At 65.8% G+C, this 26,867-nt stretch overlaps 3 protein-coding genes across 15 annotated transcripts; 2 read left to right on the forward strand and 1 right to left on the reverse strand.

Annotated features, from left to right (window-relative positions):
- Window positions 1–1,483: 1,483 nt before the first annotated feature.
- Window positions 1,484–9,078, forward strand: MUC1 (mucin 1, cell surface associated). 3 transcript variants are annotated; one of them, XM_082703469.1, is made up of 9 exons: window positions 1,890–2,190; window positions 2,622–2,811; window positions 3,409–4,797; window positions 5,209–6,964; window positions 7,071–7,126; window positions 7,239–7,372; window positions 7,517–7,638; window positions 7,724–7,870; window positions 8,715–9,078. In XM_082703469.1, the coding sequence occupies exons 1-9, from the start codon at window positions 2,130–2,132 to the stop codon at window positions 8,781–8,783; spliced, it is 3,924 nt and encodes a 1,307-aa protein (XP_082559595.1). In that variant the 5' UTR covers window positions 1,890–2,129; the 3' UTR covers window positions 8,784–9,078. The 3 variants fall into 3 exon arrangements, with proteins under 3 accessions (XP_082559594.1, XP_082559593.1, XP_082559595.1); XM_082703468.1 differs by having other exon boundaries at window positions 1,484–2,190; window positions 2,622–4,797; window positions 7,244–7,372; XM_082703467.1 differs by having other exon boundaries at window positions 1,686–2,190; window positions 2,622–4,797.
- Window positions 9,079–9,871: 793 nt separating this feature from the next.
- On the reverse strand, window positions 9,872–19,055 carry TRIM46 (tripartite motif containing 46). Of its 7 annotated transcripts, none has more exons than XM_082703571.1 (10): window positions 18,916–19,055; window positions 17,262–17,523; window positions 16,722–17,065; window positions 15,937–16,080; window positions 15,721–15,816; window positions 14,808–15,061; window positions 14,430–14,551; window positions 13,134–13,436; window positions 11,945–12,242; window positions 9,872–11,022 (listed from the first exon to the last, which is right to left on the reverse strand). In XM_082703571.1, the coding sequence occupies exons 1-10, from the start codon at window positions 18,976–18,978 to the stop codon at window positions 10,629–10,631; spliced, it is 2,280 nt and encodes a 759-aa protein (XP_082559697.1). In that variant the 5' UTR covers window positions 18,979–19,055; the 3' UTR covers window positions 9,872–10,628. The 7 variants fall into 7 exon arrangements, with proteins under 7 accessions (XP_082559697.1, XP_082559692.1, XP_082559694.1 ...); XM_082703566.1 differs by lacking the exon at window positions 18,916–19,055 and adding an exon at window positions 18,296–18,404; XM_082703568.1 differs by lacking the exon at window positions 18,916–19,055 and adding an exon at window positions 18,296–18,327 and having other exon boundaries at window positions 17,262–17,596.
- Window positions 16,975–26,605, forward strand: KRTCAP2 (keratinocyte associated protein 2). 5 transcript variants are annotated; one of them, XM_082703680.1, is made up of 7 exons: window positions 19,110–19,132; window positions 19,558–19,714; window positions 20,004–20,158; window positions 20,240–20,303; window positions 22,158–22,303; window positions 22,399–22,465; window positions 22,598–23,267. In XM_082703680.1, exons 2-7 carry the CDS (start codon window positions 19,711–19,713, stop codon window positions 22,873–22,875), a joined length of 714 nt encoding a protein of 237 aa, XP_082559806.1. In that variant the 5' UTR covers window positions 19,110–19,132; window positions 19,558–19,710; the 3' UTR covers window positions 22,876–23,267. The 5 variants fall into 5 exon arrangements, with proteins under 5 accessions (XP_082559807.1, XP_082559810.1, XP_082559806.1 ...); XM_082703681.1 differs by lacking the exons at window positions 19,110–19,132; window positions 19,558–19,714 and adding an exon at window positions 16,975–17,051; XM_082703684.1 differs by lacking the exon at window positions 22,158–22,303 and having other exon boundaries at window positions 19,087–19,132; window positions 22,598–22,749.
- The last annotated feature ends 262 nt before the right edge of the window (window positions 26,606–26,867 follow it).

A 26,867-nucleotide genomic window follows, 5' to 3' on the forward strand; every position in this document is an offset into this window, starting at 1 on the left:
GCTGGCCTGGGCCAGGTGAAGGATGAGAGGCTGGCCCGGGACATGGCTAAGTCCTCCCAGACCCACGTACTCACTCACGGCGGCAGCGGCGGCACTCCAGTCCATCTTAGGTCGTCCGGATCGACAGCCAGGAGGGCTGGAGCTGGCCCGCTCGGGGCGAGAGGGAGGCCGGGGGGCCGGGGGGGCCGGAGGCCGGGACGAGTGCAATATTGGCGGGGGAAAGAACAACACTGCACCGCGTCCCGTCCCTCCGGCCCGCCCGGGGCCCGGGATCCCGCTCCGCACCGCCCGGGGCCCGGGATCCCGCCCCGCACCGCCAGCGGCGTGCCGGGCACGCCCCAGAACCGGGGCCGCGCCGGGGAGCTGGGTCCCGCCGGAGGCCAGAGACTTGGCGCCTGGGCGAGGGGGGAGGGGACGGCGGGGAGGGTGGTGGCCGAGGGGAGGCCGCGGTGGCCCGGAAAGCCGCTTTCCGACTCCCAGCCGCTGCGCGCGCTTGCTCTTTAAATACTCGGAGCGCGCGGCGCGGAGCCGTCGCCATGGTGACGCGTGTCCCAGCAACGCGACTGAATGGCTGTTGCCTGGCAACGCCGGGGCAGACGTTTTGGGGCCGCCCACTTCGATGCTCGGCCTTTCTCCCGCGGACGGGTGGGGGGCTTCGGCGCCCCTCGGACCCGCGCGCCCCGCTCCAAGCCGCGCCCCCCTCGCCTCTGCCCGGCCGCCCTCCAGCTCCGCGGCCCCGAGGCGTCCTGAAGCCCCTTGTCCTGTCTGCCCTCGCCGCGACCGAGAACCGTTCCCAAGGCGGACGCAACTGGGGGGGACGGGCCTCCGGAGGGGCCGGACCCCCAAGCCCCACGTGCGCTGTGCCCCAAACGTTTCTGCCCTTCGTACTTCTCCCCGCAGCACGCCCCCTCACATACAGCCCCCTGGTCGCCACCATGTGCCTACCCGACCCCAGCTGCCCTCTGCTCCCCATGACAGCTTGGGGCCCCCAAATCCCATTCCGTCGCCCCACCGAGTCGCGGCTGCCCAAGTGCGTCATTGCCCCGGCCCACAGCCCCTCCCACATTCCGCCGTCCTCGCCCACATACCTCCGCGCCCCCGGCACGTACCTCCCGCCCTCGGCCGCCCGCGCCTCGGGGACCCCCCAGCGCGGCCAGCGGCTCCGCCGACCCAGCGGCGCTTCTCTGCGCTCTGCGTCCGAGCCCCCGAGCTGCGCGCGGGGACTCCCCGCCCCGCAAGCCCCCCCCCGGCCCCGCCCCTCGGGTCGCACTGGGGCGCGCGGCTTCCCCCGGCCACCCGGGCGCTCCCAGTGTTCGCCCACGGCCGCCGGCTCCCGGGGACCGCCAGGGGGCGGGAGAGCCCGGCCCCGGGGCCTGGCGGAGGAGCAGGAAAGACCCCGGGGTCCCGCGGCGCGTGAAGTGGAACTTTCTTCCCCCGCCCCCTCCTCGGGACAAGCCCGGGCGGGAACGCGGGCTACTGGAAAGTCCGGCAGGGGAGGGGACCGCGGGTTTCGGTGCTCTGGGTGCGGAACGGGACAGGGAGCGGCTGGGGCCGCGCGAGGAGCGGCGATTCCGGGAAGTGGCGGGGGGAGGGCGTCCGAAAGGGGCACCCGGTCCACCCTTTCTCGAGGCTTCCCGCTCCTCCCCACTCCGCACGGCGGGGCTTCAAGGGGCGCAGTGAGAATGGGGAGCGGGGCGAGGGACGTGAGGGGGCGCCTCCTTGGTCTGCTGCCCGGGACCCTGACCTGGCCCCTTCCTCTGTCCCTTTTCTCACCTTGGTTGTCGCCCTGAGGCTACAACTAGAGCCCGGGAGACCCAGGGCCTTCTGGAGCCAGGGAGTGGTTGGGAAAGGAGGAGACCGTTTGGAGAGCAAACAGATGGCCAGAGGGTTGAGTGATTGGCGCCCAGGTACCCCACCTGAGGGGTCACGAATGGGTGGGGAGGAGGAGGAAGAAGTTGGAGGTAGGGAAAGGGGAGGGGGCGGGGTTTTGTCACCTGTCACCTGCTTTGGCTGAACCTGGGGCGGGCCAGGGACCGGTATAAAGCAGCGGGCGCTTGCGACTGCCCCACCTCGGCCACAGCGCCTTGCCAGGACTCCTCCGCCCCCTCCCCACCCTGCCGGCCTCCACCATGACTCCGGGCTTCCAGGCCCCTCTCTTCCTCCTGCTCCTGGCAGCCCTGCAGCGTCCAGGTGAGGGGCACAAGGTGGGGAGGGGTCTGCCTTGCTCACGGGCTCTTCCCAGCCTCCCTGTGGCTTTCCTTTGCTAGCGCACGGTACCCCAAGGGGCAGATTGCAGCCAGGGGTGACCTCGTCTGTGCCAGAAGAGAGGAGAGAGGCTGAGGACGTTCCGGGAGGCAGCCGCTCAGGAAAGCTGGTGTCCCAGGCAGCACAGTGACCTGCAGCAAAGCCTTCGGGGACGGGGCGGGGGGCCGGAGAGGTTAGGTTTCAGGAGCGGAGAGATGGACAGCTAGGAGCAGAGAGCTGCCAGGAAGGAGGAGGGCGGCCTACCCAGGGTTTGGCCCACTGTCCAGATCTTCCTGCCCATTACTGCTCAAGAAGCCAGATGGTGGATTTTCTTCTCGTTTGTCACCTACCCAACCCTGTGACCTCGACTTTTACAGCTGGCACCGCACAGTCTACTGATACCTCATTCTCGACCACCAGCTCAGCCTCGAGCTTGACCACTACCCTCGGACAGCATGGGGGCTCGAGCTCGACCCCCAGCTCAGCCTCGAGCTTGACCACCACCCCCGGACACCACAGCAGCCGGTCGCCGTCCACCACGCCCAGACACCACAGTGGCCTGTCCCCGTCCCCGACCACCACCCCCGGACACCACAGCGGCCCGTCCACGACCACCACCCCCGGACACCACAGGGGCCCGTCCCCGACCACCACGACCGGACACCACAGCGGCCCGTCCCCGACCACCACGACCGGACACCACAGCGGCCCGTCCCCGACCACCACGACCGGACACCACAGCGGCCCGTCCCCGACCACCACGACCGGACACCACAGCGGCCCGTCCCCGACCACCACGACCGGACACCACAGCGGCCCGTCCCCGACCACCACGACCGGACACCACAGCGGCCCGTCCCCGACCACCACCCCCGGACACCACAGCGGCCCGTCCCCGACCACCACGACCGGACACCACAGCGGCCCGTCCCCGACCACCACGACCGGACACCACAGCGGCCCGTCCCCGACCACCACGACCGGACACCACAGCGGCCCGTCCCCGACCACCACGACCGGACACCACAGCGGCCCGTCCCCGACCACCACCCCCGGACACCACAGCGGCCCGTCCCCGACCACCACGCCCGGACACCACAGCGGCCCGTCCCCGACCACCACGCCCGGACACCACAGCGGCCCGTCCCCGTCCACCACCGCCAGCCACCACAGCGGCCCGTCGCCGTCCACCACGCCCGGACACCACAGCGGCCCGTCCCCGACCACCACCCCCGGACACCACAGCGGCCCGTCCCCGACCACCACGACCGGACACCACAGCGGCCCGTCCCCGACCACCACCCCCGGACACCACAGCGGCCCGTCCCCGACCACCACGACCGGACACCACAGCGGCCCGTCCCCGTCCACCACCGCCAGCCACCACAGCGGCCCGTCGCCGTCCACCACGCCCGGACACCACAGCGGCCCGTCCCCGACCACCACCCCCGGACACCACAGCGGCCCGTCCCCGACCACCACGCCCGGACACCACAGCGGCCCGTCCCCGACCACCACCCCCGGACACCACAGCGGCCCGTCCCCGACCACCACGACCGGACACCACAGCGGCCCGTCCCCGACCACCACGACCGGACACCACAGCGGCCCGTCCCCGACCACCACCCCCGGACACCACAGCGGCCCGTCCCCGACCACCACGACCGGACACCACAGCGGCCCGTCCCCGTCCACCACCGCCAGCCACCACAGCGGCCCGTCGCCGTCCACCACGCCCGGACACCACAGCGGCCCGTCCCCGACCACCACCCCCGGACACCACAGCGGCCCGTCCCCGACCACCACGCCCGGACACCACAGCGGCCCGTCCCCGACCACCACCCCCGGACACCACAGCGGCCCGTCCCCGACCACCACGACCGGACACCACAGCGGCCCGTCCGAGACCACCACGACCGGACACCACAGCGGCCCGTCCCCGACCACCACGCCCGGACACCACAGCGGCCCGTCCCCGTCCACCACCCCCGGACACCACAGCGGCCCGTCCCCGTCCACCACCCCCGGACACCACAGCGGCCCGTCGCCGTCCACCACGCCCGGACACCACAGCGGCCCGTCCCCGTCCACCACCCCCGGACACCACAGCGGCCCGTCCCCGTCCACCACCCCCGGACACCACAGCGGCCCGTCCCCGACCACCACGACCGGACACCACAGCGGCCCGTCCCCGACCACCACGACCGGACACCACAGCGGCCCGTCCCCGACCACCACGACCGGACACCACAGCGGCCCGTCCGAGACCACCACGACCGGACACCACAGCGGCCCGTCCCCGTCCACCATACCCGGACATCACAGCGGATCGTCCCCGACCACCACTCCCGGACACCACAGCGGCCCGTCCCCGACCACCACGACCGGACACCACAGCGGCCCGTCCCCGACCACCACGACCGGACACCACAGCGGCCCGTCCCCGACCACCACCCCCGGACACCACAGCGGCCCGTCCCCGACCACCACGCCCGGACACCACAGCGGCCCGTCCCCGACCACCACGCCCGGACACCACAGCGGCCCGTCCCCGTCCACCACCGCCAGCCACCACAGCGGCCCGTCCCCGACCACCACGACCGGACACCACAGCGGCCCGTCCCCGACCACCACGACCGGACACCACAGCGGCCCGTCCCCGACCACCACCCCCGGACACCACAGCGGCCCGTCCCCGACCACCACGACCGGACACCACAGCGGCCCGTCCCCGACCACCACGACCGGACACCACAGCGGCCCGTCCCCGACCACCACGACCGGACACCACAGCGGCCCGTCCCCGACCACCACGACCGGACACCACAGCGGCCCGTCCCCGACCACCACGACCGGACACCACAGCGGCCCGTCCCCGACCACCACCCCCGGACACCACAGCGGCCCGTCGCCGTCCACCACGCCCGGACACCACAGCGGCCCGTCCCCGTCCACCACCGCCAGCCACCACAGCGGCCCGTCGCCGTCCACCACGCCCGGACACCACAGCGGCCCGTCCCCGACCACCACGACCGGACACCACAGCGGCCCGTCCCCGACCACCACGACCGGACACCACAGCGGCCCGTCCCCGACCACCACGACCGGACACCACAGCGGCCCGTCCCCGACCACCACGACCGGACACCACAGCGGCCCGTCCCCGACCACCACGACCGGACACCACAGCGGCCCGTCCCCGACCACCACGACCGGACACCACAGCGGCCCGTCCGAGACCACCACGACCGGACACCACAGCGGCCCGTCCGAGACCACCACGACCGGACACCACAGCGGCCCGTCCGAGACCACCACGACCGGACACCACAGCGGCCCGTCCCCGACCACCACCCCCGGACACCACAGCGGCCCGTCCCCGACCACCACGACCGGACACCACAGCGGCCCGTCCCCGACCACCACGACCGGACACCACAGCGGCCCGTCCCCGACCACCACGACCGGACACCACAGCGGCCCGTCCCCGACCACCACGACCGGACACCACAGCGGCCCGTCCCCGACCACCACGACCGGACACCACAGCGGCCCGTCCCCGACCACCACGACCGGACACCACAGCGGCCCGTCCCCGACCACCACCCCCGGACACCACAGCGGCCCGTCGCCGTCCACCACGCCCGGACACCACAGCGGCCCGTCCCCGTCCACCACCGCCAGCCACCACAGCGGCCCGTCGCCGTCCACCACGCCCGGACACCACAGCGGCCCGTCCCCGACCACCACGACCGGACACCACAGCGGCCCGTCCCCGACCACCACGACCGGACACCACAGCGGCCCGTCCCCGACCACCACGACCGGACACCACAGCGGCCCGTCCCCGACCACCACGACCGGACACCACAGCGGCCCGTCCCCGACCACCACGACCGGACACCACAGCGGCCCGTCCCCGACCACCACGACCGGACACCACAGCGGCCCGTCCGAGACCACCACGACCGGACACCACAGCGGCCCGTCCGAGACCACCACGACCGGACACCACAGCGGCCCGTCCCCGACCACCACGCCCGGACACCACAGCGGCCCGTCCCCGTCCACCACCCCCGGACACCACAGCGGCCCGTCCCCGTCCACCACCCCCGGACACCACAGCGGCCCGTCGCCGTCCACCACGCCCGGACACCACAGCGGCCCGTCCCCGTCCACCACCCCCGGACACCACAGCGGCCCGTCCCCGTCCACCACCCCCGGACACCACAGCGGCCCGTCCCCGACCACCACGACCGGACACCACAGCGGCCCGTCCGAGACCACCACGACCGGACACCACAGCGGCCCGTCCCCGACCACCACGACCGGACACCACAGCGGCCCGTCCGAGACCACCACGACCGGACACCACAGCGGCCCGTCCCCGTCCACCATACCCGGACATCACAGTGGATCGTCCCCGACCACCACTCCCCGACACCATGGGGTCCCGACCTCGACCCACAGCTCAGCCTCGAGCTCGACCGCCACCTCCGGACAGCACGGTGGCACATCCCCGACCCACGTCCCGCCCGCCAGCACCGCTCACCGTGGCCCGGAACCTCCCACGCCCTCCAATCACAGCACTTCTCCCCAGTCTCTGAGCATCTCTGTCTTCTCGCTGTCCTTCTCCATCGAGAACCGTCATTTTAACTCTTCTCTGGAAGATCCGGGCTCTAGCTACTACCAGGAGCTGCAGAGGAACATTTCGGAGTTGGTGAGTGGGTGCCCTTTCTTTCCCGGCTCCGTGCTCCTCCCGGCAGCAGCCTCCAGGCTGCCCGACCTGTTTGCCTCAAGCCTAATTCCTTCTCTTCTCACCACAGTTTTGGCAGATTTATAAGAAGGAAGGTTTTCTGGGCCTCTTTAATATCAAATTCAGGTACCGTTCTGGGTGTGGAGCGTGTGGAGGGAGGCCGTGGGGAGGACTGGTGCCATGGGGGGCGTCTGGCCGGAAGCTGGGACCTTCGGCTGAGTCACCCGTTTCCCACCAGAGCAGGATCGGTGGTGGTCGAATCGAGCCTGGCCTTCCGAAAGGGCGCCACGGATGCCCACAGCGTGCAGACACAGTTGGAAGAGAACAAAAAAAAATTTGCCGCATATCACCTGTCCATCTCGAATGTCAGGGGTGAGGCCACTGTCCCCAGCTGCCGCCCAGCATCAACGCCTGCAGGGGCCTTCGCTCCAGCACCTGGGTTCCTGCTCTCCCCGGGGGAGCTGGGAGGGGCCCCCTCCTTCGGGAGAGTATTCTGACCACTGTGTTTTCGTTTAGCACAAGATGTGTCGCCCCTTTCCCCCGGCCAGTCTGGGTCTGGGGTACCTGGCTGGGGCATTGCTCTGCTGGTGCTGGTCTGTGTCCTGGTGGCACTCGCCATCATCTGTGTCATTGCTCTGGTAAGTGTTGGGTCTCCAGGCCTGTGCAGAGGCCCCTTGCTGGAGAGAACCCCATGGCTCCCCCTGTTACCTCTTGTTTTCTCAGACGGTGTGTCAGTGCCGCCGAAAGAACTGTGGGCAGCTGGACATCTTCCCAGCCCGCGACGCCTATCACCCTATGAGCGAGTACCCCACCTACCACACCCACGGGCGCTACGTGCCTCCGGGCAGCAGACGCAGCCCCTATGAGGAGGTGAGAAGGGGCCCCACCCTGTGGGGAGCTGGAGGCTGGGACTGGGCCGGGCAAAGCCCCAAGAGTGGAGAAGCGGTAGAAGAGGGGAGAGGCTGGGGAGGGCCGGACGAGGGGGTGGGGTCAGAGGGGCTGGGGTGGGGGCGGCCTGCGGGAGGGACCTTGGGAGCAAGGGGATCTCGAGAGAGTGTCCCCACCACCAGCATTTCCAGAGCTGCACTGCGGGAGGTGGGGCAGGTGGGGCGCTGGGTCCAGGGGGGCCAGGCAGGACTCACGAGGGGACCAGCACCTGGGCCCCACTGAGCTTGCCGGAGTGGGGGGTCGATTTAGAAAGCCTGGCAGGGAGTGGGGGGTTGTCTCACGGGGAGGAAGCCTCGCCCTGCCAGCTGAGCTTGGTGCCAGGGGCTTCTTGGGAGTCTCAAGGAAGCGAGGACCTTCCTCTTTTCCTCGCGGCCTTTCTCTCCAGGACCTAGTAAATAATTACTTGGGCCACGGGGGCTGGAGTGCCACGCCGGTGGGGGAGGGGAGTTTCCTTTTCTGGACCCTGTTTTCCTGCTGCCCGGGGACTTCCTGCTGCTCTGTGGAGACAGGCACACTCCTGCTGGGGCTGGAGGAGCAGAGCGGGGAAGGAGAAAGGGGTGGGGTGGGGGGACAAGGAGGCTGATGAGAGCCAAGAGGAGGAGGAAAGGGGGGGAGCTGCGGCCCTGGGCCCTGTTTACAGTCACCTGGCTGCCCAGGTAGAGGTGTGGTGCCGGCAGGTGCTCTCTGAATTAACCCTTTGAGGGTTAGACTCCCCGACTTCTGACCCCAGGCTGTGGGTCTGATCGGGGTCTGGTCCCCCACCCAGGTCTCTGCAGGCAATGGGGGCTTCGCGTCCGTGAACCCGAGCACGTCAGCCACTTCCGCCAACCTGTAGGCGCGCGTTGCCGCCGAGCGTCCAGATGGCAGTGCCACGTGCCCTCCCCCAGGCTCCTCACTGCCAGAGTCCTCTCTGCTCGGGTCTGTGCCTCGCTGCTGAGCTGGGAGCTCAGGCGGGCTGCTCACAGGCCCCACCGGGTCCCCTAACCCACGTCAGCCCCGCTGAAGCCCATCCAAGCCCCTTGGGGACAGGCCCGGGGCAGGGGCTCCCAGGAGGACCGGCCCAGAAAGCCCCAAGTTGGAAATGTGAACGGGACTGGGGCTGAATAAAAAGGGAACCTCTTCTGTGCTGACGGCCACCTTCAGCTCTGTCACTGTGACCCCTAGACTGGGCAGGGAGAGCAAATGTGTGTATATGGGGCTTCAAAGGGGTCTTTGCGGGAGACGGAAAAAAAGGCAAGAGTAGGGTTTGTTTGGAAAGCAGGAGACATGGAGAGGAGATGACATTGGGGCACAGGTCACTTCTTCCCGTCCCTGGTGGCACAAGAGGAAGGAGGAAGTGAAACTGAGTTGGTTTGGAGGCCTGTGCGACCCGTGACCTGAGGCCAGCGTGACCCAGCTCCACCTGCCCCCGAGGTAGGGCTCCCGTGCTCACCAGGGCTGGGGGCGGCCACGCCCTCACCTCCCCTTGGCCCAGTGCCCCCAGCGGCTCTATTCTTAGCTGCCAGGGTGTGAAGTGAGCGTGGGCAGTGATAACAGTCCGAGTCAACACCGCCGTGATAAGCACAGTGTCAAGATCTGGTCGCTGGCACCCGGCCCGGCCCCCTCCCTGGCTGGTGGGGTCTGCTTTAGGCACCCTGGGAATGGGGAAGTGGTTCTGGTTCCCTGACCGTTTTGGGCCCAGGCACAGTGCCCACCCCGCTTACCACATGCCCTGGGGGCCTGGGCCCTGGAGTGGCCAGCAGCCACCACGTGGTGCGCCCCCAGTAGGCCCCCTGTTGGTTGGCCGGGGCTTGAGCCAGAGGCTCTGGGGTACCTGCTTGGGATCTCCTTCCCTCTAGCACCCCTGCTCTGAGCAGCAGCGGGGGCCCCCTGCAGCCTTCACACCTGTCAGGCCCGGCGCAGAAACGCAAAGGGACAGTCGGGTTCAGGGAAGGCACAGATGTGCCTGGAAACCTAGTTTATTGTTTATAAACCTTGAAAATACCAGCTGTTGCTCGGCTCAGGCCTGGCAGTGCCCACTGCAGGGGGCAGCAGCAGGGCCCCAGAGGCCTTGCCTTGCCCAACCCATCGGGGACACCTGCCCTCCGCTGGGGCCCCCAGGGAGACTTGGCACGTTGGCGTGGGGGCACAGGACAGGGTGAAGCATGCAGGAGGGAGAGATACAGGCATGCGGCCAAGGGCTGTGGGGACCCCAGCAACTCAAGCAGGACGGCAGGGCCCTCTTCTCCCCACAGGGAGGGCCTGGCCAGGGTCCGGCCAAAAAGCCCGCCCCGACTGTGGTTCTGCATCGGTGGGGCGGGGAGCTTGGCAGGGCGGAGAGCAGAGCGCAGAGCTGGGGGTCATGCCCTGTGTTCCAGGTGCCTTCCCTCCCAATCAGCCTGAGGGGGGGCACAGGACAGTGATGGGGAAGGGGCTCTCTCTGTGACTCGGGCAGGACACCAAAGGTGGGACATGGGTGAGACTTGATGGGGGCTGGGCTGGGGCCTGGCTTAACAGGCAGTGAGGAGAATGGGGGGCGTCTAGAAAGGTGAGCAGAGGAGAGTCTCTGGGTTAAGAGAAGGCCCAGGAATACAAAGATAGAGGGGAAGGAACAGGACGACATGGCAGAAGAGTCTAGGGAGAAGCCCTCGGAAGACTAACCCGGCTCCGGCAGGCCTGGAGGGCGCAGGGCCAGAAAGGGTCAGTCCAGCTTGGCAAAGCCCCCGATGGTGACCTTCCTCTCAGGCTTAGTGCCTACAGGCTCCTGGAGCTGCACCGCCCCGCCCCCGATGAAGCAGAAGGCAGGGCACACGGGCCCCGAGCAGTCCAGGGGGCACTCCAGGAGCCCGCGGAAGGACACGGCGTCCAGGAAGGACACGCGGCCCCGCTCATAGTCCAGGCAGATGCCCAGGCGGGGCGGCAGCGGCACGGTGCAGCTCGCCGCGGGGCCGTCCCGGCCGGTCAGGCCCGCGTTGGAACCGGCCCCGGACCCCAGGAGGATCCTGCCCATGCCGATGGTCAGGAAGGCGAAGGGTGGGGACGCCTCCACTGTGGCGTCCTCGGCGCCGCTGTCATGCCCGCTGTCGGGGTCGTACCTGCAGGAGCGGAGTTGGGGGGGTGTTGGGGAAGGGGCATGGGAGTGGGGCTCAGGGGGTTCGGGGCAGAAGGCTGAGATGCTGGGAGCAAGGGATGTTGGGGAGCAAAGGTTTGCAAGGGTCCATTTGGGGTATGGAGAGGCCGTGTCGCCGACCTGAGGGTTAGAGGATCCGGGCTCTGAGAGCCCAGGGAGAAGGGTGTTGAAAGCGGGCACGCTGACAGGCGAGGTGGGGAAGGTGAGCTGGAGGTGAGCGGGGGCGCTAGGAGGAGGCAAGAGGCGCTAGGAGGTGGGGAGGAGAACTGCGTGGGGACGTGGTGCTGGGGGGTCTTGGGAAGGGTTCCAGACTGTTGAGGGTGGGGGCTTGGTCACTGAGGGCCTGGGGAGAGAAGGCTGTTGGGCAGGCGGGTGTTGGGAGGGAGGGGTGGGGTGGGGGCACTGGTGTTGGCGGGAGAGCACTAAGAAATGGGGAGTGCCGGGATAGAACGCCGGGAGGGAAGGTCCGGGGAGGCCCGCGTGTTGGGGCTGTTGGACAGCACGTGGGTGACGGAGGGGATGGCGGTGGACCCTGAGAGGGAAGGGTCTCGGGATGTTGAGGCCAGATGTGCTGATGTGAGGAAAGCGCCCTGGAAGCGGGGCGTTGGGAGATGCAGAGGCGGTGTGGTTGTCCTGAGGACAGGTGGGAGCAGGGGGATGCCCCCCCGCGCCCCTCTCCCCAGCCGCTTGCTCCCCTGAAAACCAGTTCTTCAAGCCCTTGGGCTAAGCCCAAGGTTGCCCTGGCCGCAGGCTCCTGCCTGGCTTCCATGCTCCAGAATGCCCCTGCTCCACCCCAACCAGCGTGTGCTCCCACTGCCACCCCCATCCAGTCCCCAGCTCCCCCACCCCGGGACCCCCATGCCCCATCCCCTCCAGAGAAGCCTGACCTGGGGCTGATCACATCTGGAGCACCCTGGAAGCTTTCCTGCAGCTTGCTCTCCAGCCCGACGCCCACCTTGACCAAGTAGGAGGCTGGGTCGACGGCACAGGCCCAGTAGCTGCGGCCCTGGGTCACGGCCACGTCTCCCAGCACCACGTCCACGCTCAGGTGGCAGCCGGTGAGGAGCCGCTCGGCAGCCAGCAGCAGGGGCAGCCCTGGGACGCTCCGTACCGCCCTCTGGTCCTTGCTGATGGCCAGGCGCTCTCGGCTCGTGCCCCAGCGGCCATCGAGGAAGAAGTGCAGGACTGCCGTGGGGTAGGGGTGACAGAGGAAGGACTTGAGGGACAAACCCAGGCCGTGGAGGCCGTGAGGTGTCAGCCAAGGACACTGGCAGATTTAAGAATGTGAAATAAGCTGCAAGGGATGGGCGGGGGCTCCAGGGACCAGGGCCTGGAGAGCTGCAGTGGGGGCGTGAGGAGAACAGGGAACACCCCAAATGGGCATGGGACCCCAGACCAGCTGACTGGCTGCGTGTCCTCCTACCCCTCTCCGATGGCTGGTGCCCCAGAGAGTCCTCGCTGGGGCCCGTCCCAGCCGGTGACGTCTCCCACCACCGACCTACACCTTCCAGCGCACGCTCTGGCGCTCGCAGAGCCGGCACACCCCACTTGGGCAGTGACGCTCCAGTATTCTGCCTGCGTCCCTGGGCCAGACTACTTTCTGGAGAGTCCCCGTCCGGACCCTGACTGAGTCCTTACTAGGAGCTGGGAACTCACTGGCTTCACTTTCACCGCAATGACATTGTCGTTACTACTACGGGGAGAGGGACCTGGGGCTCAGAGAGGGCAAAGGACTTGCCCAGAGCCACGGCTGAGGCAGAGTGGGGATTTGATCCTAAGTGTCTAGCCCGGGGGCTGGTGAGCGCGGCCCACTGTGTTCCTCCGCGGGGCCCGCGCAGCCCCGGCTGCTGGCGCAGTGAGCTGGTCCCCTGGTCCCTGCCTGCCCCGCGTCTGTCCGCCCGCCCGCCCGCCCGCCCGCGCGCTCACCGGGTGCCCGGGGTCGGGGTCGGGGTCGGGGTCGGGGGTGGGGGTGGGGCGGGTCTCCCCGCCCGCCATGCACTCACAGGGTGCCCGGGGTCGGGGTCGGGGTCGGGGTCGGGGGTGGGGGTGGGGCGGGTCTCCCCGCCGCGCGCTCACCGGGTGCCGGGGGCGTGTGCAGGTGCACGTCTTCGCTGTACTCGCCGTAGCCCGCCTTGTTGCAGCCCCGGACGCGCAGCACGTACACGGAGCCGGTGTCGGGGTTCTCCAGCAGGGCGCTGGTGCCCCTCACCTCCTCTCGCCGCTGCCAGCGTGCGGGGCCCGGCTGGGCGGGCGCGTCGGTGCGCCGGAATTCCACGGTGTAGTGCCAGGCGGGCGGGGAGTGGGGCGGCAGCCGCCAGCACAGGAATATCTGGTCGTAGGCGAAGGTGCGCTGCGTGTCGATGACGGGCGCCTCGGGCACTGTGGGAAGAGACAGCGGCGTCAGTCGGGGCCTGGCCGCGGGCCTAGCGCGGAGGGCGGGCAGGAAGAGGGAAAGCAGCGGGGGCCGGGGGGGTGAGTGTGGGTGAGAGGGAGCTGGGGCCGAGGCCGTGGGGTGCCGGGCGGGGAGCGGCAGGGCAGAGCCCACGGGAGCAGGGGAGCGGCGGGGGAGCAGGGGCGGGAAGCCTGGCGCGGGCCCTGGCCTGCGGTTCTCCGGCCTCCAGCCTTAGGGCCGTTGCTTCCCAAGTCTGGGCCTCAGTTTCCTCCTCTGTCAAAAATGGTCTTAGACCAGATGGGGACGCTTCTTTCTAGGATCTTTTTAATTCTATGAATAAAGAGGAGCCCCAGGGAAAGGCAGGCAGAGGCCACTGGAAGCCGGGGAAAGAGCACTGGACAGGAAGGAGGGGCCGAGTGGGAGGGAGACAGATGCGAGAGCCAGCAAGGCCGAAAACGGGGGACAGCAGAGGACAAGCAAAGCTTGACGACAGGAGGAGACGAAGGTCAATGGGAGGAGAAGGCAAGTCCAGAGGGCAGAAGCCCAAGGACAAAAGGTGAGAAGGGCAAGGATTGGGCAGGAGCTTAGGGCAGGCAGAGAGAGCCAGAGGGCACTGGTGGGGGTGGGCGAGGGCGGACCAAGAGTCTGGTGAAGGCAGGACAGAGAAAGAAGCAGTGAATGGGGGGGCGGGGGGAGCTGTGTGGGGGCGGCAGGGCAGGGCCCCCGGGGCAGGGCCGCTGACTTGCCTGGGGTGCTCCTGAGCAGAGTCCGCGGTGGCCACAGCCTACAAACAAAGAGAGGGAGAAGCAGCGCTGAGCGCGGTGGGGCGGTGTGGCCGGGTGGGTGAGGTGGGAGGGGCGGCTGGCCAGGCTGGGCAGGAGGCCAGGGAGGTCCCTGGTGGGCGCTGCCCCCCGGGCCCGCTGCTGGGGAAGGGAGGGAGGCTGTAATCGGGTGCGGGGCCACCCCGGCCACCTCCTTACCTTGCAGGAAGTTAAGCTCCGTCAGCAGCTTCATCTCACGCCCTACGTCCAGCTGACAGTGGCGGAAGGAGGAGCTGGCAGCTGGCCGAAATGTCTGGAGGGCCTCCGTAGCTCGGGAGATCCTGGCATGGGGGCAAGCAAGGGTCAGGCACCCCCAGCTGGGCAGCTGCCCTTCCCCTTGATGCTGCTTCGCCTGTCCCTAGAGCTTGGGCACCTGCTTTGGGTCACCTCCTGGTCCCTCCAGCAAGCTGGCTATCATTGTGGCCTGGTGATGGTCCTCAGGACCCATGTCTCCACGGGGCAGCGGCGCAGACACCAGCTTAGCCGCCAGCTATACCTGTGATACCCGGGCCCCCCGGAGCCCGTGCCCCTGCCTACCTGTTGTGCAGCTGCTTGGCTGCTTGCACAAAGCAAGGCTGGTCTGTTTCCTTAAGAACCTCCTGGGCATAGCCCACCAGACCGGAGCCATCCAGCAGGCTCCGGTGCTCCTGGATCTGGGCGCTGAGACGGGCCAGGCGCTCCTGCTGGCACTCCTCAATGGCCTGGAGCAGGGACACCCGCTTCTCCTCCAGCACAGCCCCCAGTCCCCGCACCAGCTGGGACACCTCCTCCTTGGCCTGCTGACCGCTCACCTGCCCAGAGAGCAACACTCACTATCTTCTCGAAGACAGCACTCGTGGCAGCCTCCCTCGGATCACCAAAGATCCAGGGAAATCCTACCCAGCCAGGCCACCAGGGCCAGGCCCACATCTCCAAAGTCACCTGTCCGCCCAGAGGGGCTCAATGCCCGACACTTTGTGCCACCCTTCCTGGAGCCCCACACCACCATCCTGACCCCAGAAGGACTCCCTCAAACAAAAGAGAATGTGAATGCACTAACGCCTACTTGGACCACACGGGTGTCCCCCGCCTCCAGGCCATCCTTCCTGTCTGTCCCCTTGTCAGCAAATTCAAGCAAACTGGCAGAAGGTACCAGAGACGGAGCCTCGCCCTAGCTCCAAGAATGTGTGGTGTCCTAAGTGGGCAGCTGAGCCCGAGGGCATCCGAGCTATGTCCCTGAGGGCTTTCCAAACTGTCCTGGTCCTGGGTGACAGCCACACTGTTCCCATCGTAACCCCGGGAACAGCCTGGTCTGGGGCACTGATCTTCCTACCAGCCTGGCTTAACCAGAACCTCGACACACCCACGGACCCTGAGCTGCCAAGCAGGGGACTGGGCAGAGCCCCCCCACATGCCTTCCTGCTTCCAGTCGTGGGCGGGGCCCAGAGCCCACCGCCGCGCCCTCCCTCACCTCGGTGTGCCTCGCGGCCTCCTCCAGCTCACAGATCTGGGTCTGCACTGTGTCCTGGTTTCCCAGGATGTATGTCACGCTCTTTGTCAGCTTGTCCTGAGGGGGAAGAGAGAGGTGGGCATCGTGCCTCGCTCGGTGGAAGCCAGCAGTCAGGAGGAGGTGGGAGAGGGCGTGAGTGAGGGTTGGTGTACGGTGGAGTGAGGCAGGGTTCCTCACCTTGAGGGCCTGGTAGGCGCTGAGAACAGGTGTGATCTTGTGCCCACCGTGGGTACGCCTCACCCGGCAGAGTTGGCACACCAGCCGTTGGCATGTCTTGCAGTAATGGGTCACCTCTTCCTTGTGGTCCGGGCACATCAGGCCCTAGGGACAGAAGGAGCAATGACATCATCAGCCTACGGTGGTTTTAAGGCTGCTGACCTGGGGCAGAAGCAGTGTGCAGCCTGGGCAGCCGGCCTGAGAGGGGAGAGGGTAGGAGGCCTGAGAGTCCATGGGGGGTGCTCCGCAGTGCCACCTGGTGGCCTGCAGCGCCATGGACCAGAGCGTCTCTGGCATCCTTTCTCCCTCCCACCTCCACATGTGCGGTTAACAGCAAAAATAATGATTATTAATCTCCACCTTGTGGCTAATAATTAACCTTGTCCACCTTGCTCACTGCCTATTCCCAATGCCGAGAATAGCCCCAGGCACATGGATGCTGGATAAATATTTGCTGAGTGAATGAATGAATGCGGACAGACCTTTTTAGCCTAGGGGTGACTCTCACAAACCACCTCCTGGGACCCCCCCAACAACCCCCAGGGCATGGGTACTACTTCTTGTCTGTACCCCAGACAAGAAGATGGGGCTCCGAGAAGTTTAAAGATTGACCCAGTCCCTTTCTGTCCTTGTTAGGCAAAACGGAGCCTGGCAGGGGCCACCTCTGCCCGCCTCCCTTGGGAAGCCCACTGAGCCAGCTCCCCCAGCCACCCAGCACCGCCAGGCCCCTCTCCCCACTTGCTCACCTTGGGGCGGAAGGAGAGGGTGGGCAGGGTGGGCTCGTGCTGGGCCTTCTGGGTGCCCCAGGGGTGGAAGAGCTTGAAGCACTCGTTGCAGAAGGTGGCCCGGCACTCGGTGCAGCCCTTGGTGGCCTCTAGCGGCGGCGGCTTGCACAGCTGGCACAGGATGGCGCCACCCACACTCACGCTCTGGCGGTAGCGCTCCACCACGCGCTCCAGGGTCAGGTTCCGGAACAGCCCCGCCAGGCCCCGCTCCCCCAGTTCCACATCGCCCTGGCAGGCCGGGCACGGGAACATGACCACCTGGGGGTGCAGAGCCCCTCGCTTCCGCCCGGGGTACGTCCCAAAGCCTGTGGCAGGGCCAGAGAGGGAGGGGGCTGAAAGTTACAGCTGGCGGGGGGGGGGGGGGGTCTGTTCAATTAAACAGTAATTTTGTCGTGCCAGAGTCGGCTCGATTACAGCCCGTAGGAGCTGGGTCTTCAGAGGCCCCCGGCCCGCGCGGATGTCCCAGCATCCCCACCCGCGGCCCACAGGAGCCAGGCCCACCTGACTTAAGCAGCCGATCCAGGCGGTCTGGCTTGGGGAGAGTTCTGCGGGAGAGGCGGGGGCTTCGGGTGGAAGGGGTGGAGGCGGGGGACGTGGGCTCGGAGCTGGGGTCCCCGCCATGGCCCACGTAGCCTTGCTGGCCCAGCACCTCCCGGGCACAGGCCTGGCACACATTGTGGGTACAGGGCAGCACCAGAGGCTGCTTGTACATCTCTTGACACACGGGGCACAGCAGCTCCTTCTCCATGTTCTTCATGCTCGTCTGTGGAGGGAGCAGGAGGTCGGGTGGGAGCACGGAACCCCCAGGGCACACCGCAGCCGGCCTCTCAGGTGCCCTGAGAAACCCAAGGGGGTCTCAGGTGGGGGCAGGGCAAGCTACCTGGGGCTCTTCCCCGGCACCCGCCCGGGGCCTGATTCACAGACCTTCCCGGCTCTGGCTGCTGCCTGTCTCCCTTCCGCGGAGAGCCAGAGCCTCCGAGGGGCGGTCGGGGCTCGCGGCCCGACACCTGCCTCCCCCGGCCTCAAGCCCCACCCCTTCCACACCCAGGGCGGGCGCGGGGCCTGCAGCCCCTCTCACCTGCCCGTTGCCCCCATCCCCCCATCTCCGGGCCACCAGCTCCTCTCAAGGACACCGCCCATTCTGCAGCTTGGTGCAGACCCCCGCCCCCTTTTCTGGCAGCCCCCCCTTTCCCGGCGTGGCTCCTCCCTCCAGCCAGCGCCGCGCGCTCTCCGTCCTCCTGCTCACCGCGTCCGTCATCCCGCCGCGGCTCAGCCTGCGGCCGCGCCAGCCTCCATTCCCCATCCCTCACTTCCCCGGACGTCTCCTCGGGGCCCCAACAGGAACCCATTCCCGGCTGCACCCCCCACCGCCCGGCCCTCCCGCTCCTTCCCCCAGCACGACCCGACTAGCCAGAATGCCCTCCCCAAGCGAGGGGGAAAAGAGCGCCCGCCTACTTACCCCCTCCCCACCGGAAGTACCCCTCCCTTTTTTGGTGGAGGGGGTCCTCAAGCTATGCCCCACCCCCACACCTCACCTTGGTCCCTCTCTTCGCAGCCATCCCGGTCAGGGGCGCAGCTGACACAAAGGAGGGAGGGACAGGCAGGGAGGGGGAAGGAAGTGGTGGGGGGGGAGCAGGGTTGGCACCGCCCCTGGGAGAGCCGGGCACGGGTTGCCATGACAACCGCGGGCTCGGAGGCAGCCCCGAGTGGGGGCGCGGTGGGGTGGGGTCTCGCCGAAGGGTCCAAATTTGGAACTGCACCCTGGGGGCGGCTCCTTCATCGCCCCTCACCTATCCTCAGTTTTCTTGGAAAATATCCAAGCTCACGCACGCCCCCTCCTCAGAGCATAGCCCCCTGGCCCTGCAGCCCCTGGTGCACTGCTGGCGGCCACCCCAGCCCACCCGCTGCATGCAGGCAGCTCCCGGTTCCTTGCACCCCAGCCCAGCAGCTGGACGCCTCCACGGGACTCACCTCCAGGCTGCCCCGGGATTACCCTCTCCAACCTGCACCCCGACCCCCTCCCCCAGTCCTTTCTGCCATCCCCAGCCCCCTGACTACATCCCAGCATCTTGCCTCATGTCCACCTGTCCGAGGTCCCGGCCTGCCCTGGACCCCTCTACTCCCCTCCCCTCCCCTCGACCCCACCTTAACTCACACTGATGCGGACCAGTGCGTCCATGATGGAAGTGAAGGTCTGCATATCCTCACCCTCAGCCATGGCCCTACCATGCCCGCCCGCCCCCGGGTGCCCGATCCCGGCTGCTGCTGCGAACCCCCGGCTTAATGCAGGAGCCCGTGGGGGTGTGCGGAGGGGTGGGGGTGAGATGTCACTGCGCATGCTCCAGGGACAGCCTCGCACAGCGCCCGTCGAGGTAGGAGGTGGGAAATAGTTCTCCCCACGTGGTTTTAGGAAGACGGTGGGGGGGGGGGGGCAGGGAACGGCTTGGGGGGAGCCATTTCTAATGTGCGCATCCTTCATTGGCTCCCTAGTCTTCCTGCGATGAAACGGGAGGATAGTTTCGGAGAAAGATGGGCTCCAGAATGCGAGGACTAGGTTTTGGCTTGGGCAAGAGTCCACGGGAGATGCGAGGCAGGGCTCATGCGGGAGGGACGTGTGAGGGACGGGCACTAGAGATGACACGTACGGCGAAGGAGACAGGGCTGGGCTAGAGGCAACGGGCCGTGGGCCCAGCGGCTTGCGCTGAGGGCAGCAGACGCTCGGGGAGCGGGGAAGCGCAGGGGACCAGGGCGGTGGCCAAGGCCGCTCTCGGACGCAGTGTCTCCTCCCTGCCGGCAGGGGCCGCTGCGGCCAGGCGCCTAGAGGGCGCGCGAGCAGCCCCGGGGGCAGCGAGTCCGCGAGTGGGGCTGACGCGTGCGCACGGCCGACCGCCCCGGTTCGGTTCCCCTGTTTCTGGGCCTGCGGCGCCGACTGGGCCGGGGGCAGCACGCGATGGGTAACGGGACTGGCGGGATTCCCCGACGGACAAGTGGGGTCGGGTTGGGGCGGACCGGCTGTCCCGGTCCTCTTCCCGCAGAGCTGACGTGGCCGGGGCCCCGGGGGACGGCAGGGAGCGGGCGCCCGGGGGCGGCGGGGGGTGGCGGCGGGGTCGCGGCGGGGGGTGGCGGCGGGGGGTCGCGGCGGGTCGCGCAGCCCCGGGGACGCGGGGGGCCGGCTCGGCCTGCGGCGCTGGCGGCAGGGAGGGCCCGGCCCGACCGCGCGGCCCGCTCCTCGCCCCCCTGCAGCCGTGGGCACGGGCACGTCGCTGGCGCTGTCCTCGCTCCTGTCGCTGCTGCTCTTCGCCGGGATGCAGATGTACAGCCGGCAGCTGGCGTCCACCGAGTGGCTCACCATCCAGGGGGGCCTGCTGGGCTCCGGCCTGTTCGTCTTCTCGCTCACCGTATCCTTCCTGCGCTGCGGGGGTGGTGGGGGCGGGGGGCGCGGCCCGGTCGCTCGGCCTGTCCTTAACTCCCTCGACCAGGCCTTCAATAATCTGGAGAATCTGGTTTTTGGCAAAGGATTCCAAGCAAAGATCTTCCCTGAGAGTAAGTGCAGATGGGGGTCAGGCGCTTCAGCCTTCCGCCCTAGCCGCTCCCAGCACGGTCCGGAGTGGTCAAGTGCCGGGTCGATCGGTGAAGGTGGCTCAGAAGGGAACAGGCTTTCTGAGACCGCGCGGAGGCGGCGCCGGCCTCGGATGCACCTCCCGGAGCTCTGAGGCCTTGGAGCGGGAAGCCTAGTTCCCAGGGGACTCTGAGGACACCGGGCCCGGCAGGCTGGCTTTGCCCAGTCCTTTTGAGGTGTGGGGAGGAAACAGGACTGAGTTCATTGAGGGGTTCTGATGTGAAGTTGAGCCAGTGTTAGTGGGTTCTGGTTTTTTTTTTTTTTTTAAGATTTTATTTATTTATTTGACAGAGATCACAAGTAGGCAGAGAGGCAGGCAGAGACAGAGAGAGGGGGAAACAGGCTCCCCGTCAAGCAGAGAACCCCACCAGGGGCTCGATCCCAGGACCCCGAGATCATGACCTGAGCCAAAGGCAGAGGCTTTAACCCACTGAGCCACCCAGGTGCCCCGTGGGTTCTGTTTTTTTGAGAGGATCGTGAAGGGCTTCAGTATTAGATTTTTTAAAAAGATTTTATTTATGGGGCACCTGGCAGGTTCAGGGTTAAGTGGCTGCCTTCTTCTCAGGTCATGCTTGTATTCCCTCTCTTTTTTTTTTTTTTTTTTTGTTTTTTTTTTTTTGTTTTTTTTTTTTTAAAGATTTTATTTATTTATTTGTCAGAGAGAGAGCAAGTGAGAGCGAGCACAGACAGACAGAGTGGAAGGCAGAGTCAGAGGGAGAAGCAGGCTCCCTGCGGAGCAAGGAGCCTGATGTGGGACTCGATCCCAGGACGCTGGGATCATGACCTGAGCCGAAGGCAGCCGCTTAACCAACTGAGCCACCCAGGCGTCCCGTATTCCCTCTCTTGATGTGTCTCTCTCTGTCAAATAAATCTTTTTAAAAAAGATTTTATTTGTTCATTAGAGCACAAGCAGGGGGGAAGGGTAGAAGAAGAAGCAGGGATGTGGGGCTTGATCCCAGGACCCCAGGATCCTGACCTGAGCTGAAGGCAGACACCCACCTGAGCCCCCCTGGCGCCTGGGTTTTAGCATTGCAGACACGGGATTTCGATGTCAGCAGGAACCCTGACCAAGTTAGAATAAATGTTAGGTTCTTTCCTCTTTGACACAGTGCTCATTGTTGCTCATGTTTTGGAGAATAGATGATTTAGTTATTTATGCAGAATTAAGTTCATAAAGCAGATGAGGCATCAAGGCCAGCTGGCCCAAGGAACGTCACAAGCTTACAGGGGGCAGCGAATGCTGCCTCGTGAGGAGCCCTCGTAGGGTAGAACATAGGCCTGCCTCTGCCCTCGTGGCCCTCGTGTCTTTGCACTCCTGGCTCCTGTAGGTCTGCGCCCTCCACCTAGCTCTGGGCAGCTTTCCAGAGCTCCTCCCAGCCGGCAGCCTCCAGACCTCTGGGATTTTGTTTCCCTATGTGCTGTCTTCCTTTGCTTTGGAAAGAAACCTTTGTTGTGGGGCCAGGTTCTTGACCCCCTTCACCCTCCCTAGCTGGGCAGGTGGTGTCTGCCCTGCCGACCACCTCCCACTTTCTCTCCGGTTCTCTGCTAGACACCCAGAGGCCCTTTCCTGTCTCCACGGGCATGTGCTTGCGGACACCTAGCCCTCCAGCCTGCATCCAGGGAGCGAGGCCCTCAGCTTCCGCCCCTGGCCAGCCAGTTTCACGAGTTGGTCCTTAGTGGCTGGTTTTTGTCGGAAAGGCCTTGCCTCCCCTTCCCAAATGGGAGCAAACCTTGCCTTTCAGACTCTGTATCACTATCTTTTTCCTTTATGTTGGAAGAGAGCCAGGATCGGGAAATGATATTTGGGACAGAGCTGGTAGCGAGCACGTGCCCCCCCCCCCCCCCCGTGTCCTGGCCATCGTTCAGGGCATCTGCAGTCGTCCTGCTCATGTCGTGCCACATTCCCCGACACAGGTTCCCCCAGGTTCAGAGGCCCCCGATGTCCCCTAGCCTCCACACGTGAGTGCCTGCTGTTACCGCTTCTGACCCCCGCCCCGTTGCCCCCTCTTGCCTTCCCAGCTCTTCTCTGCCTCCTGCTGGCTCTCCTTGCATCTGGCCTCATTCACCGAGTCTGCGTCACCACCTGGTAAGGGCTTCACAGCTGGGGAAGGGGTTTCCTCAGCCCGAGCCGGGCTGCCTCCCCGGCCGCTGCCGTGTGCCGAGGGGGTGCCGGGCTGGCGTGCGCCAGTGCCGTGACCTTCCTGTCTTCACGGTGTAGCTTCATCTTCTCCATGGTCGGCCTGTACTACATCAACAAGATCTCCTCCACCCTGTACCAGGCAGCGGCTCCCGTCCTCACCCCAGCCAGGGTCACGGGGAAGGGCAAGAAGAGAAATTGACCCTGAATGTCCAATAAACTTGATCTTTGTAGCCCCGGGAGTTGCGATGTGCTGTGGCGTCTTCTGCCCAGGCGTGCAGGGGTGTGCCGAAGGTTGTGGCAGTCGGATACCTGCTGGTTTCAGACCTCGGGGATCGGGGGGCTTGCCTTCCTCCTAGGTTCATTTCTAGTAGATGTTTAGGGACGGCTGTCGGTGCCATGAGTGTGAAAGTCTCCAGGTGGAGGAAAAGCGCGTGGGTGACCTGCCGTCTTGACCTTTCAGAGAAGGGGTCGAGGCTGTAGTGCAGGAAGCCCTCCCTTCCCATCAGAGGGGAGTAGATCCTGGAGCAGAAGACTGTCACCCCTGCAGCTCCCCCCAGGAGTTCCTTTACACCTCTGGGGCCTCGTTACTCTGACTTCCCACCCGAAGCAGACAAGCCTCCTGCCCCTTCTGCTCCAAGGCCTTGCGGGGCCAGGGGAGTGCCTACTGATGTTGCCCTCCTGGACCCATCCGTCACCTCCAGCACAAACAGATGGTTGTGTTTTGAAAGACTCCAAGGTTGATCACTGCCCCCTCTTTGTTCAGGTGCCTCCGTTTCTCTTCTCTGTCTTGTAGCCAAGAGATCAGAGACTTGCTGCACTTTAGCAAAGCGTATAAAATGATAGGGACCAAGCCATCAGCCCAGGAGCCGACCATGATGGGAATAAGGACGTGGCTTCTCAGGTCCGGCTCTGTGCTCTGCCCTGAGGGGCGCCTCTCCGTCCAGAGTGCCTGTCCTCTGAGGCCACGGTGCAGTGTCTCCCCTGCTGGATGACATGGGCTTCAGTGTCCACAGCTTGATGTCCTGCACAGTGCTTGGTCGTGGGTAGTGAAGACGTGGGTTGGTTGGCAGAAGCTGCCCTTCTGGCAAGAAAACACTGTAAATGAGATGTGTCTGAGTAGGGATGGAGTCCCAGGGGAGGCGAAGCAGTGAGTTGTAGGGGTCCTGGGCAGGGATTAGAGCCCGCCCTCTAAGGAGAGGTCACCCCACCCACGCCTCGCTCAGTCCCTAGCTTGGGGGAGTGGCATGCAGTGTGCCCAGGGTTCCTGCAGAGGGCGCCGTGAGCTCGCACCTGCCGGTCAAGCCTGCCCCGAGGGCAGGGGAAGATTGCGGCTGGGTCCCCGGGTTCTGGCCCAAGTCTGTCCAGCCTCCCAGGCAGGCCCTGAAGCACTGGCGTCTTGGAGGCTGGAGTCTAGTGGCCATCAGACTGATGGCACCTGAAGCACGTGTCCCTGGGAGCGGATGCAAAGAGCATTCAAGGGCCAGCAGAGCCTCCATGCAAGGGAATGGCGGCTCTAGGCTCTTAACTGACCTAGTGATGATTAGGGGGTTGTGGTATGTGGTACCTTCTTGGGGAGGATGACAGGTTGTCAAAAACAGACCCTGGATCTACGGGGAAGCTGAGTTGGTTCTAGGGCGCCCTCTGTCAAACCCTGACGTCCGCCTAATGGGTGGGAGCCGTGGGCAGAGGGCCAGATCCCAGCCAAGGGAACATAGACATGGGGGGGGCGTCTGGCCACCTGAGGGCGCCCTGACTCCTAGATGAGAGTTTGGGTATAGGGCCAGGCTCAGGAAGGGTGGGGAAGAGTCGGAGAGCAGGGCCAGGAACATGCCAAGTGATTGGGGCACCTGCTGCCGCCCACTGTGTAGGCACCGGGGCCAAGTGGCTCAGGGATAATGACCCCCTTCAGCGAACAGGTGCATTTACAAGGCCGATTGGGGACAGCCTCAGCCCTCCGCCCAGCCTATCTTGGGGTGCCTAGTTGTAGGTTGCAGGCTTAACCTATCAATTAACCCTGACAGGGGTATCCTACCCACTAATAAGCATCATTAAGTAAGGGGGCGTGAGGTCGTCATGGCTTCTGGAGGCCTGAAGGTGGGAAGGGCAAAGGCGCTAACCTCTGGCCCCTGCTCTCCTGGGCTCCACTCCTCCCTGGTGGCTGCTGGCCCAGGGGACAGGGAAGCAGCAGTTCCCTGGAGGACGGGGGAAGCCAGATGCTTCCTCCTGCTCCCTCACACGTGGCCCTGACACCCGCCCGCCCGCCAGCACCGCCACCAGCTCCGGAAACAGGAGTAAATAATGCAGTGGGACGGAGCCTTGGGTGTGTGGGGAGCCCTGCGGGGCGACCACTCCGGCTGCTCCTGCCGCGGAGGCCCGGGGCTGGGGGCCGGAGGTGGTGCCACCAGAGAGAAGGGCAGTGGGCAGGGGAGCTAAGAGAGCTCCCTAATCCCTGGCAGAGGCTGGACCCCTTCTGGACTGGCACTGGAGTGACGGGACAGCGCAGGGTCGGATGGGGGTGGGGGCGCCCTGGACAGGCGGAGCGACAGTCCGCGCCAGGCCTTGGCTCCAGCCCTTTCCGGCTCTTATTGTCCTTGGTGAGAACAGGACCCAGTCCTGTTCCCACTGCCCGGCCCCCCAGCTCTGCTCCCCAGGGGCTCGGGAAGGATGTTGGGAAACAAGAGAGAGCCAGAGACTCAGAGACACAGAGATGCTGAGAGACGCAGAGACAGATACAAAGGGGAAAGGTTCAGTCAAAAGCCAGCACTGAAGTTCTTTGTGAGCTGCGAAGGCCCTGGGCGCTGTGGGAACCACAGAAGAATGGGAAGCCAGCCGGAGGCCCTGCCCCCTCAGGGGCCTCCGGGAGAGCCTGCCCTGACACTCCTTCTAGACTTAGGGTTGGTCTCAGAGCCTCCTCTTAGGTGGACAATGGCCGGAACCCAGGTACGGGCGCCAGTGGCGGCACTGAACTGTTGGGCTTCAGGGAGCTTTGTCTCCCAGCAGAGTGGAAGTTCCCCGGGGGCAGGCCAGGACCCTGCTCCCTAACCTTGCCTCCCCAGGCCCCTGGGGCTGCGAGCAAGCCGGCCACTCAGAGCTTGTGCAGAGTATTTGCTCCGGTTCCTAGAGAGACAGGGAGGGAGGCCCCTGGTGGCCCGGGACGGAACGGAGGCCCTGACCTCACCTGCAGGGACAGCCAGAGGCTGGCAGGACATGCCCCAGGCCCTCCCCCAGCCCCTTCCCAGGTAGTCTCCTCTCCCCTGCCCCCTCCCCTCAGCCCCCTCTGCCCTGTCCCTCCCCCCAGCCTTTGCAACCCAGTGCTGGGGGTGGGGCAGGCGCCTAGTCTCTTCTACCTGGGCCCACACAGCTGCCTCTGGCACACGGTCCTGGTGGCTGGTGAGGCTCCAGATAAGCCTCAAGATGAGCAATGGAAACACACGTTTGAAGTGTTTACGTTTAACGAACGAGTGCTTCTACTTTTTTTTTTTTTTTTTTTTTTTTTTTTTTTTTTTTTTTTTTTTTTTTTTAAAGATTTTATTTATTTATTTGACAGAGAGAAATCACAAGTAGATGGAGAGGCAGGCAGAGAGAGAGAGAGGGAAGCAGGCTCCCTGCTGAGCAGAGAGCCCGATGCGGGACTCGATCCCAGGACCCTGAGATCATGACCTGAGCCGAAGGCAGCGGCTTAACCCACTGAGCCACCCAGGCGCCCTACTTTTTTTTTTTAACTTTTGGTTTTCTGTTTATTTTTTTAAATTTTTATTTATTTGTCAGAGAGGGAGAGAGCGAGAGCGTGAGCCCGAGCAAGAGCAGGGGGAGCGGCCGAGGGAGAGGCCGCCCCCCCGCCCAGCAGGGAGCGCGTGCGGCCTGGACTCTGGGACCCTGGAATCATGACCTGAGCTAACGGCAGACGCTTCACCGACTGAGCCACCCAGACGTCCCAAATGAACGCTTTCTGACACAAAATGACAATATCCTACAATCACGCCAGCAACGAGATTATGACGGGATTTTTAGAAAGTTTTCCCTCACAGGGAGCTGCAGGCTCTCTTTTTACAATGTAAGGTCCTGTGATCGTGGGCGTCTCAGGTTCATGTGACTGTCTGTATCTATTTGGAGATTCCGAAGCAGCAGGTTGTTGGGTCCCGTCTGGGGGCTCCTTCTGTCCCGTCAGAGGGCTGTGGTGTGCTGGGCACAGGCGGAGAGAACAGGCCTCAGACCAGTGGCCTCCGGGTGTGAGGAGCTCTTCTCTGAAAACAGCCCTGCCCTCAGGCTGGAAGAGCAGGGGGCCCCTGCCCATTTTAGGGTGAACCTGCACTGCAGGCGTGGGGGGGCAGGAAGCCCCCCTGCCCCT

The sequence above is a fragment of the Mustela nivalis genome (assembly GCF_964662115.1).
Source record: "Mustela nivalis genome assembly, chromosome: 16".
Classification (NCBI taxonomy): domain Eukaryota; kingdom Metazoa; phylum Chordata; class Mammalia; order Carnivora; family Mustelidae; genus Mustela; species Mustela nivalis.

What these genes read in the sequence shown, in the direction of transcription:
- TRIM46 (XM_082703571.1), bottom strand. Translation starts at nt 18,978, where the DNA reads ATGGCTGAGGGTGAGGATATGCAGACCTTCACTTCCATCATGGACGCA. An exon ending in GGAGCTTAACTTCCTGCAAG is followed by an intron (nt 13,437 to 14,429) that starts GTAAGGAGGTGG and finishes CTCTTCCCACAG; the next exon opens with TGCCCGAGGCGCCCGTCATC. An exon ending in CCAGATGTGATCAGCCCCAG is followed by an intron (nt 11,023 to 11,944) that starts GTCAGGCTTCTC and finishes CCGCTCCTGCAG; the next exon opens with GTACGACCCCGACAGCGGGC.
- MUC1 (XM_082703467.1), top strand. Translation starts at nt 2,130, where the DNA reads ATGACTCCGGGCTTCCAGGCCCCTCTCTTCCTCCTGCTCCTGGCAGCC. An exon ending in AGAGGAACATTTCGGAGTTG is followed by an intron (nt 6,965 to 7,070) that starts GTGAGTGGGTGC and finishes TTCTCACCACAG; the next exon opens with TTTTGGCAGATTTATAAGAA. An exon ending in GACGCAGCCCCTATGAGGAG is followed by an intron (nt 7,871 to 8,714) that starts GTGAGAAGGGGC and finishes TCCCCCACCCAG; the next exon opens with GTCTCTGCAGGCAATGGGGG.
- KRTCAP2 (XM_082703680.1), top strand. An exon ending in TGTTCGTCTTCTCGCTCACC is followed by an intron (nt 20,159 to 20,239) that starts GTATCCTTCCTG and finishes TCCCTCGACCAG; the next exon opens with GCCTTCAATAATCTGGAGAA. An exon ending in CGAGTCTGCGTCACCACCTG is followed by an intron (nt 22,466 to 22,597) that starts GTAAGGGCTTCA and finishes TTCACGGTGTAG; the next exon opens with CTTCATCTTCTCCATGGTCG.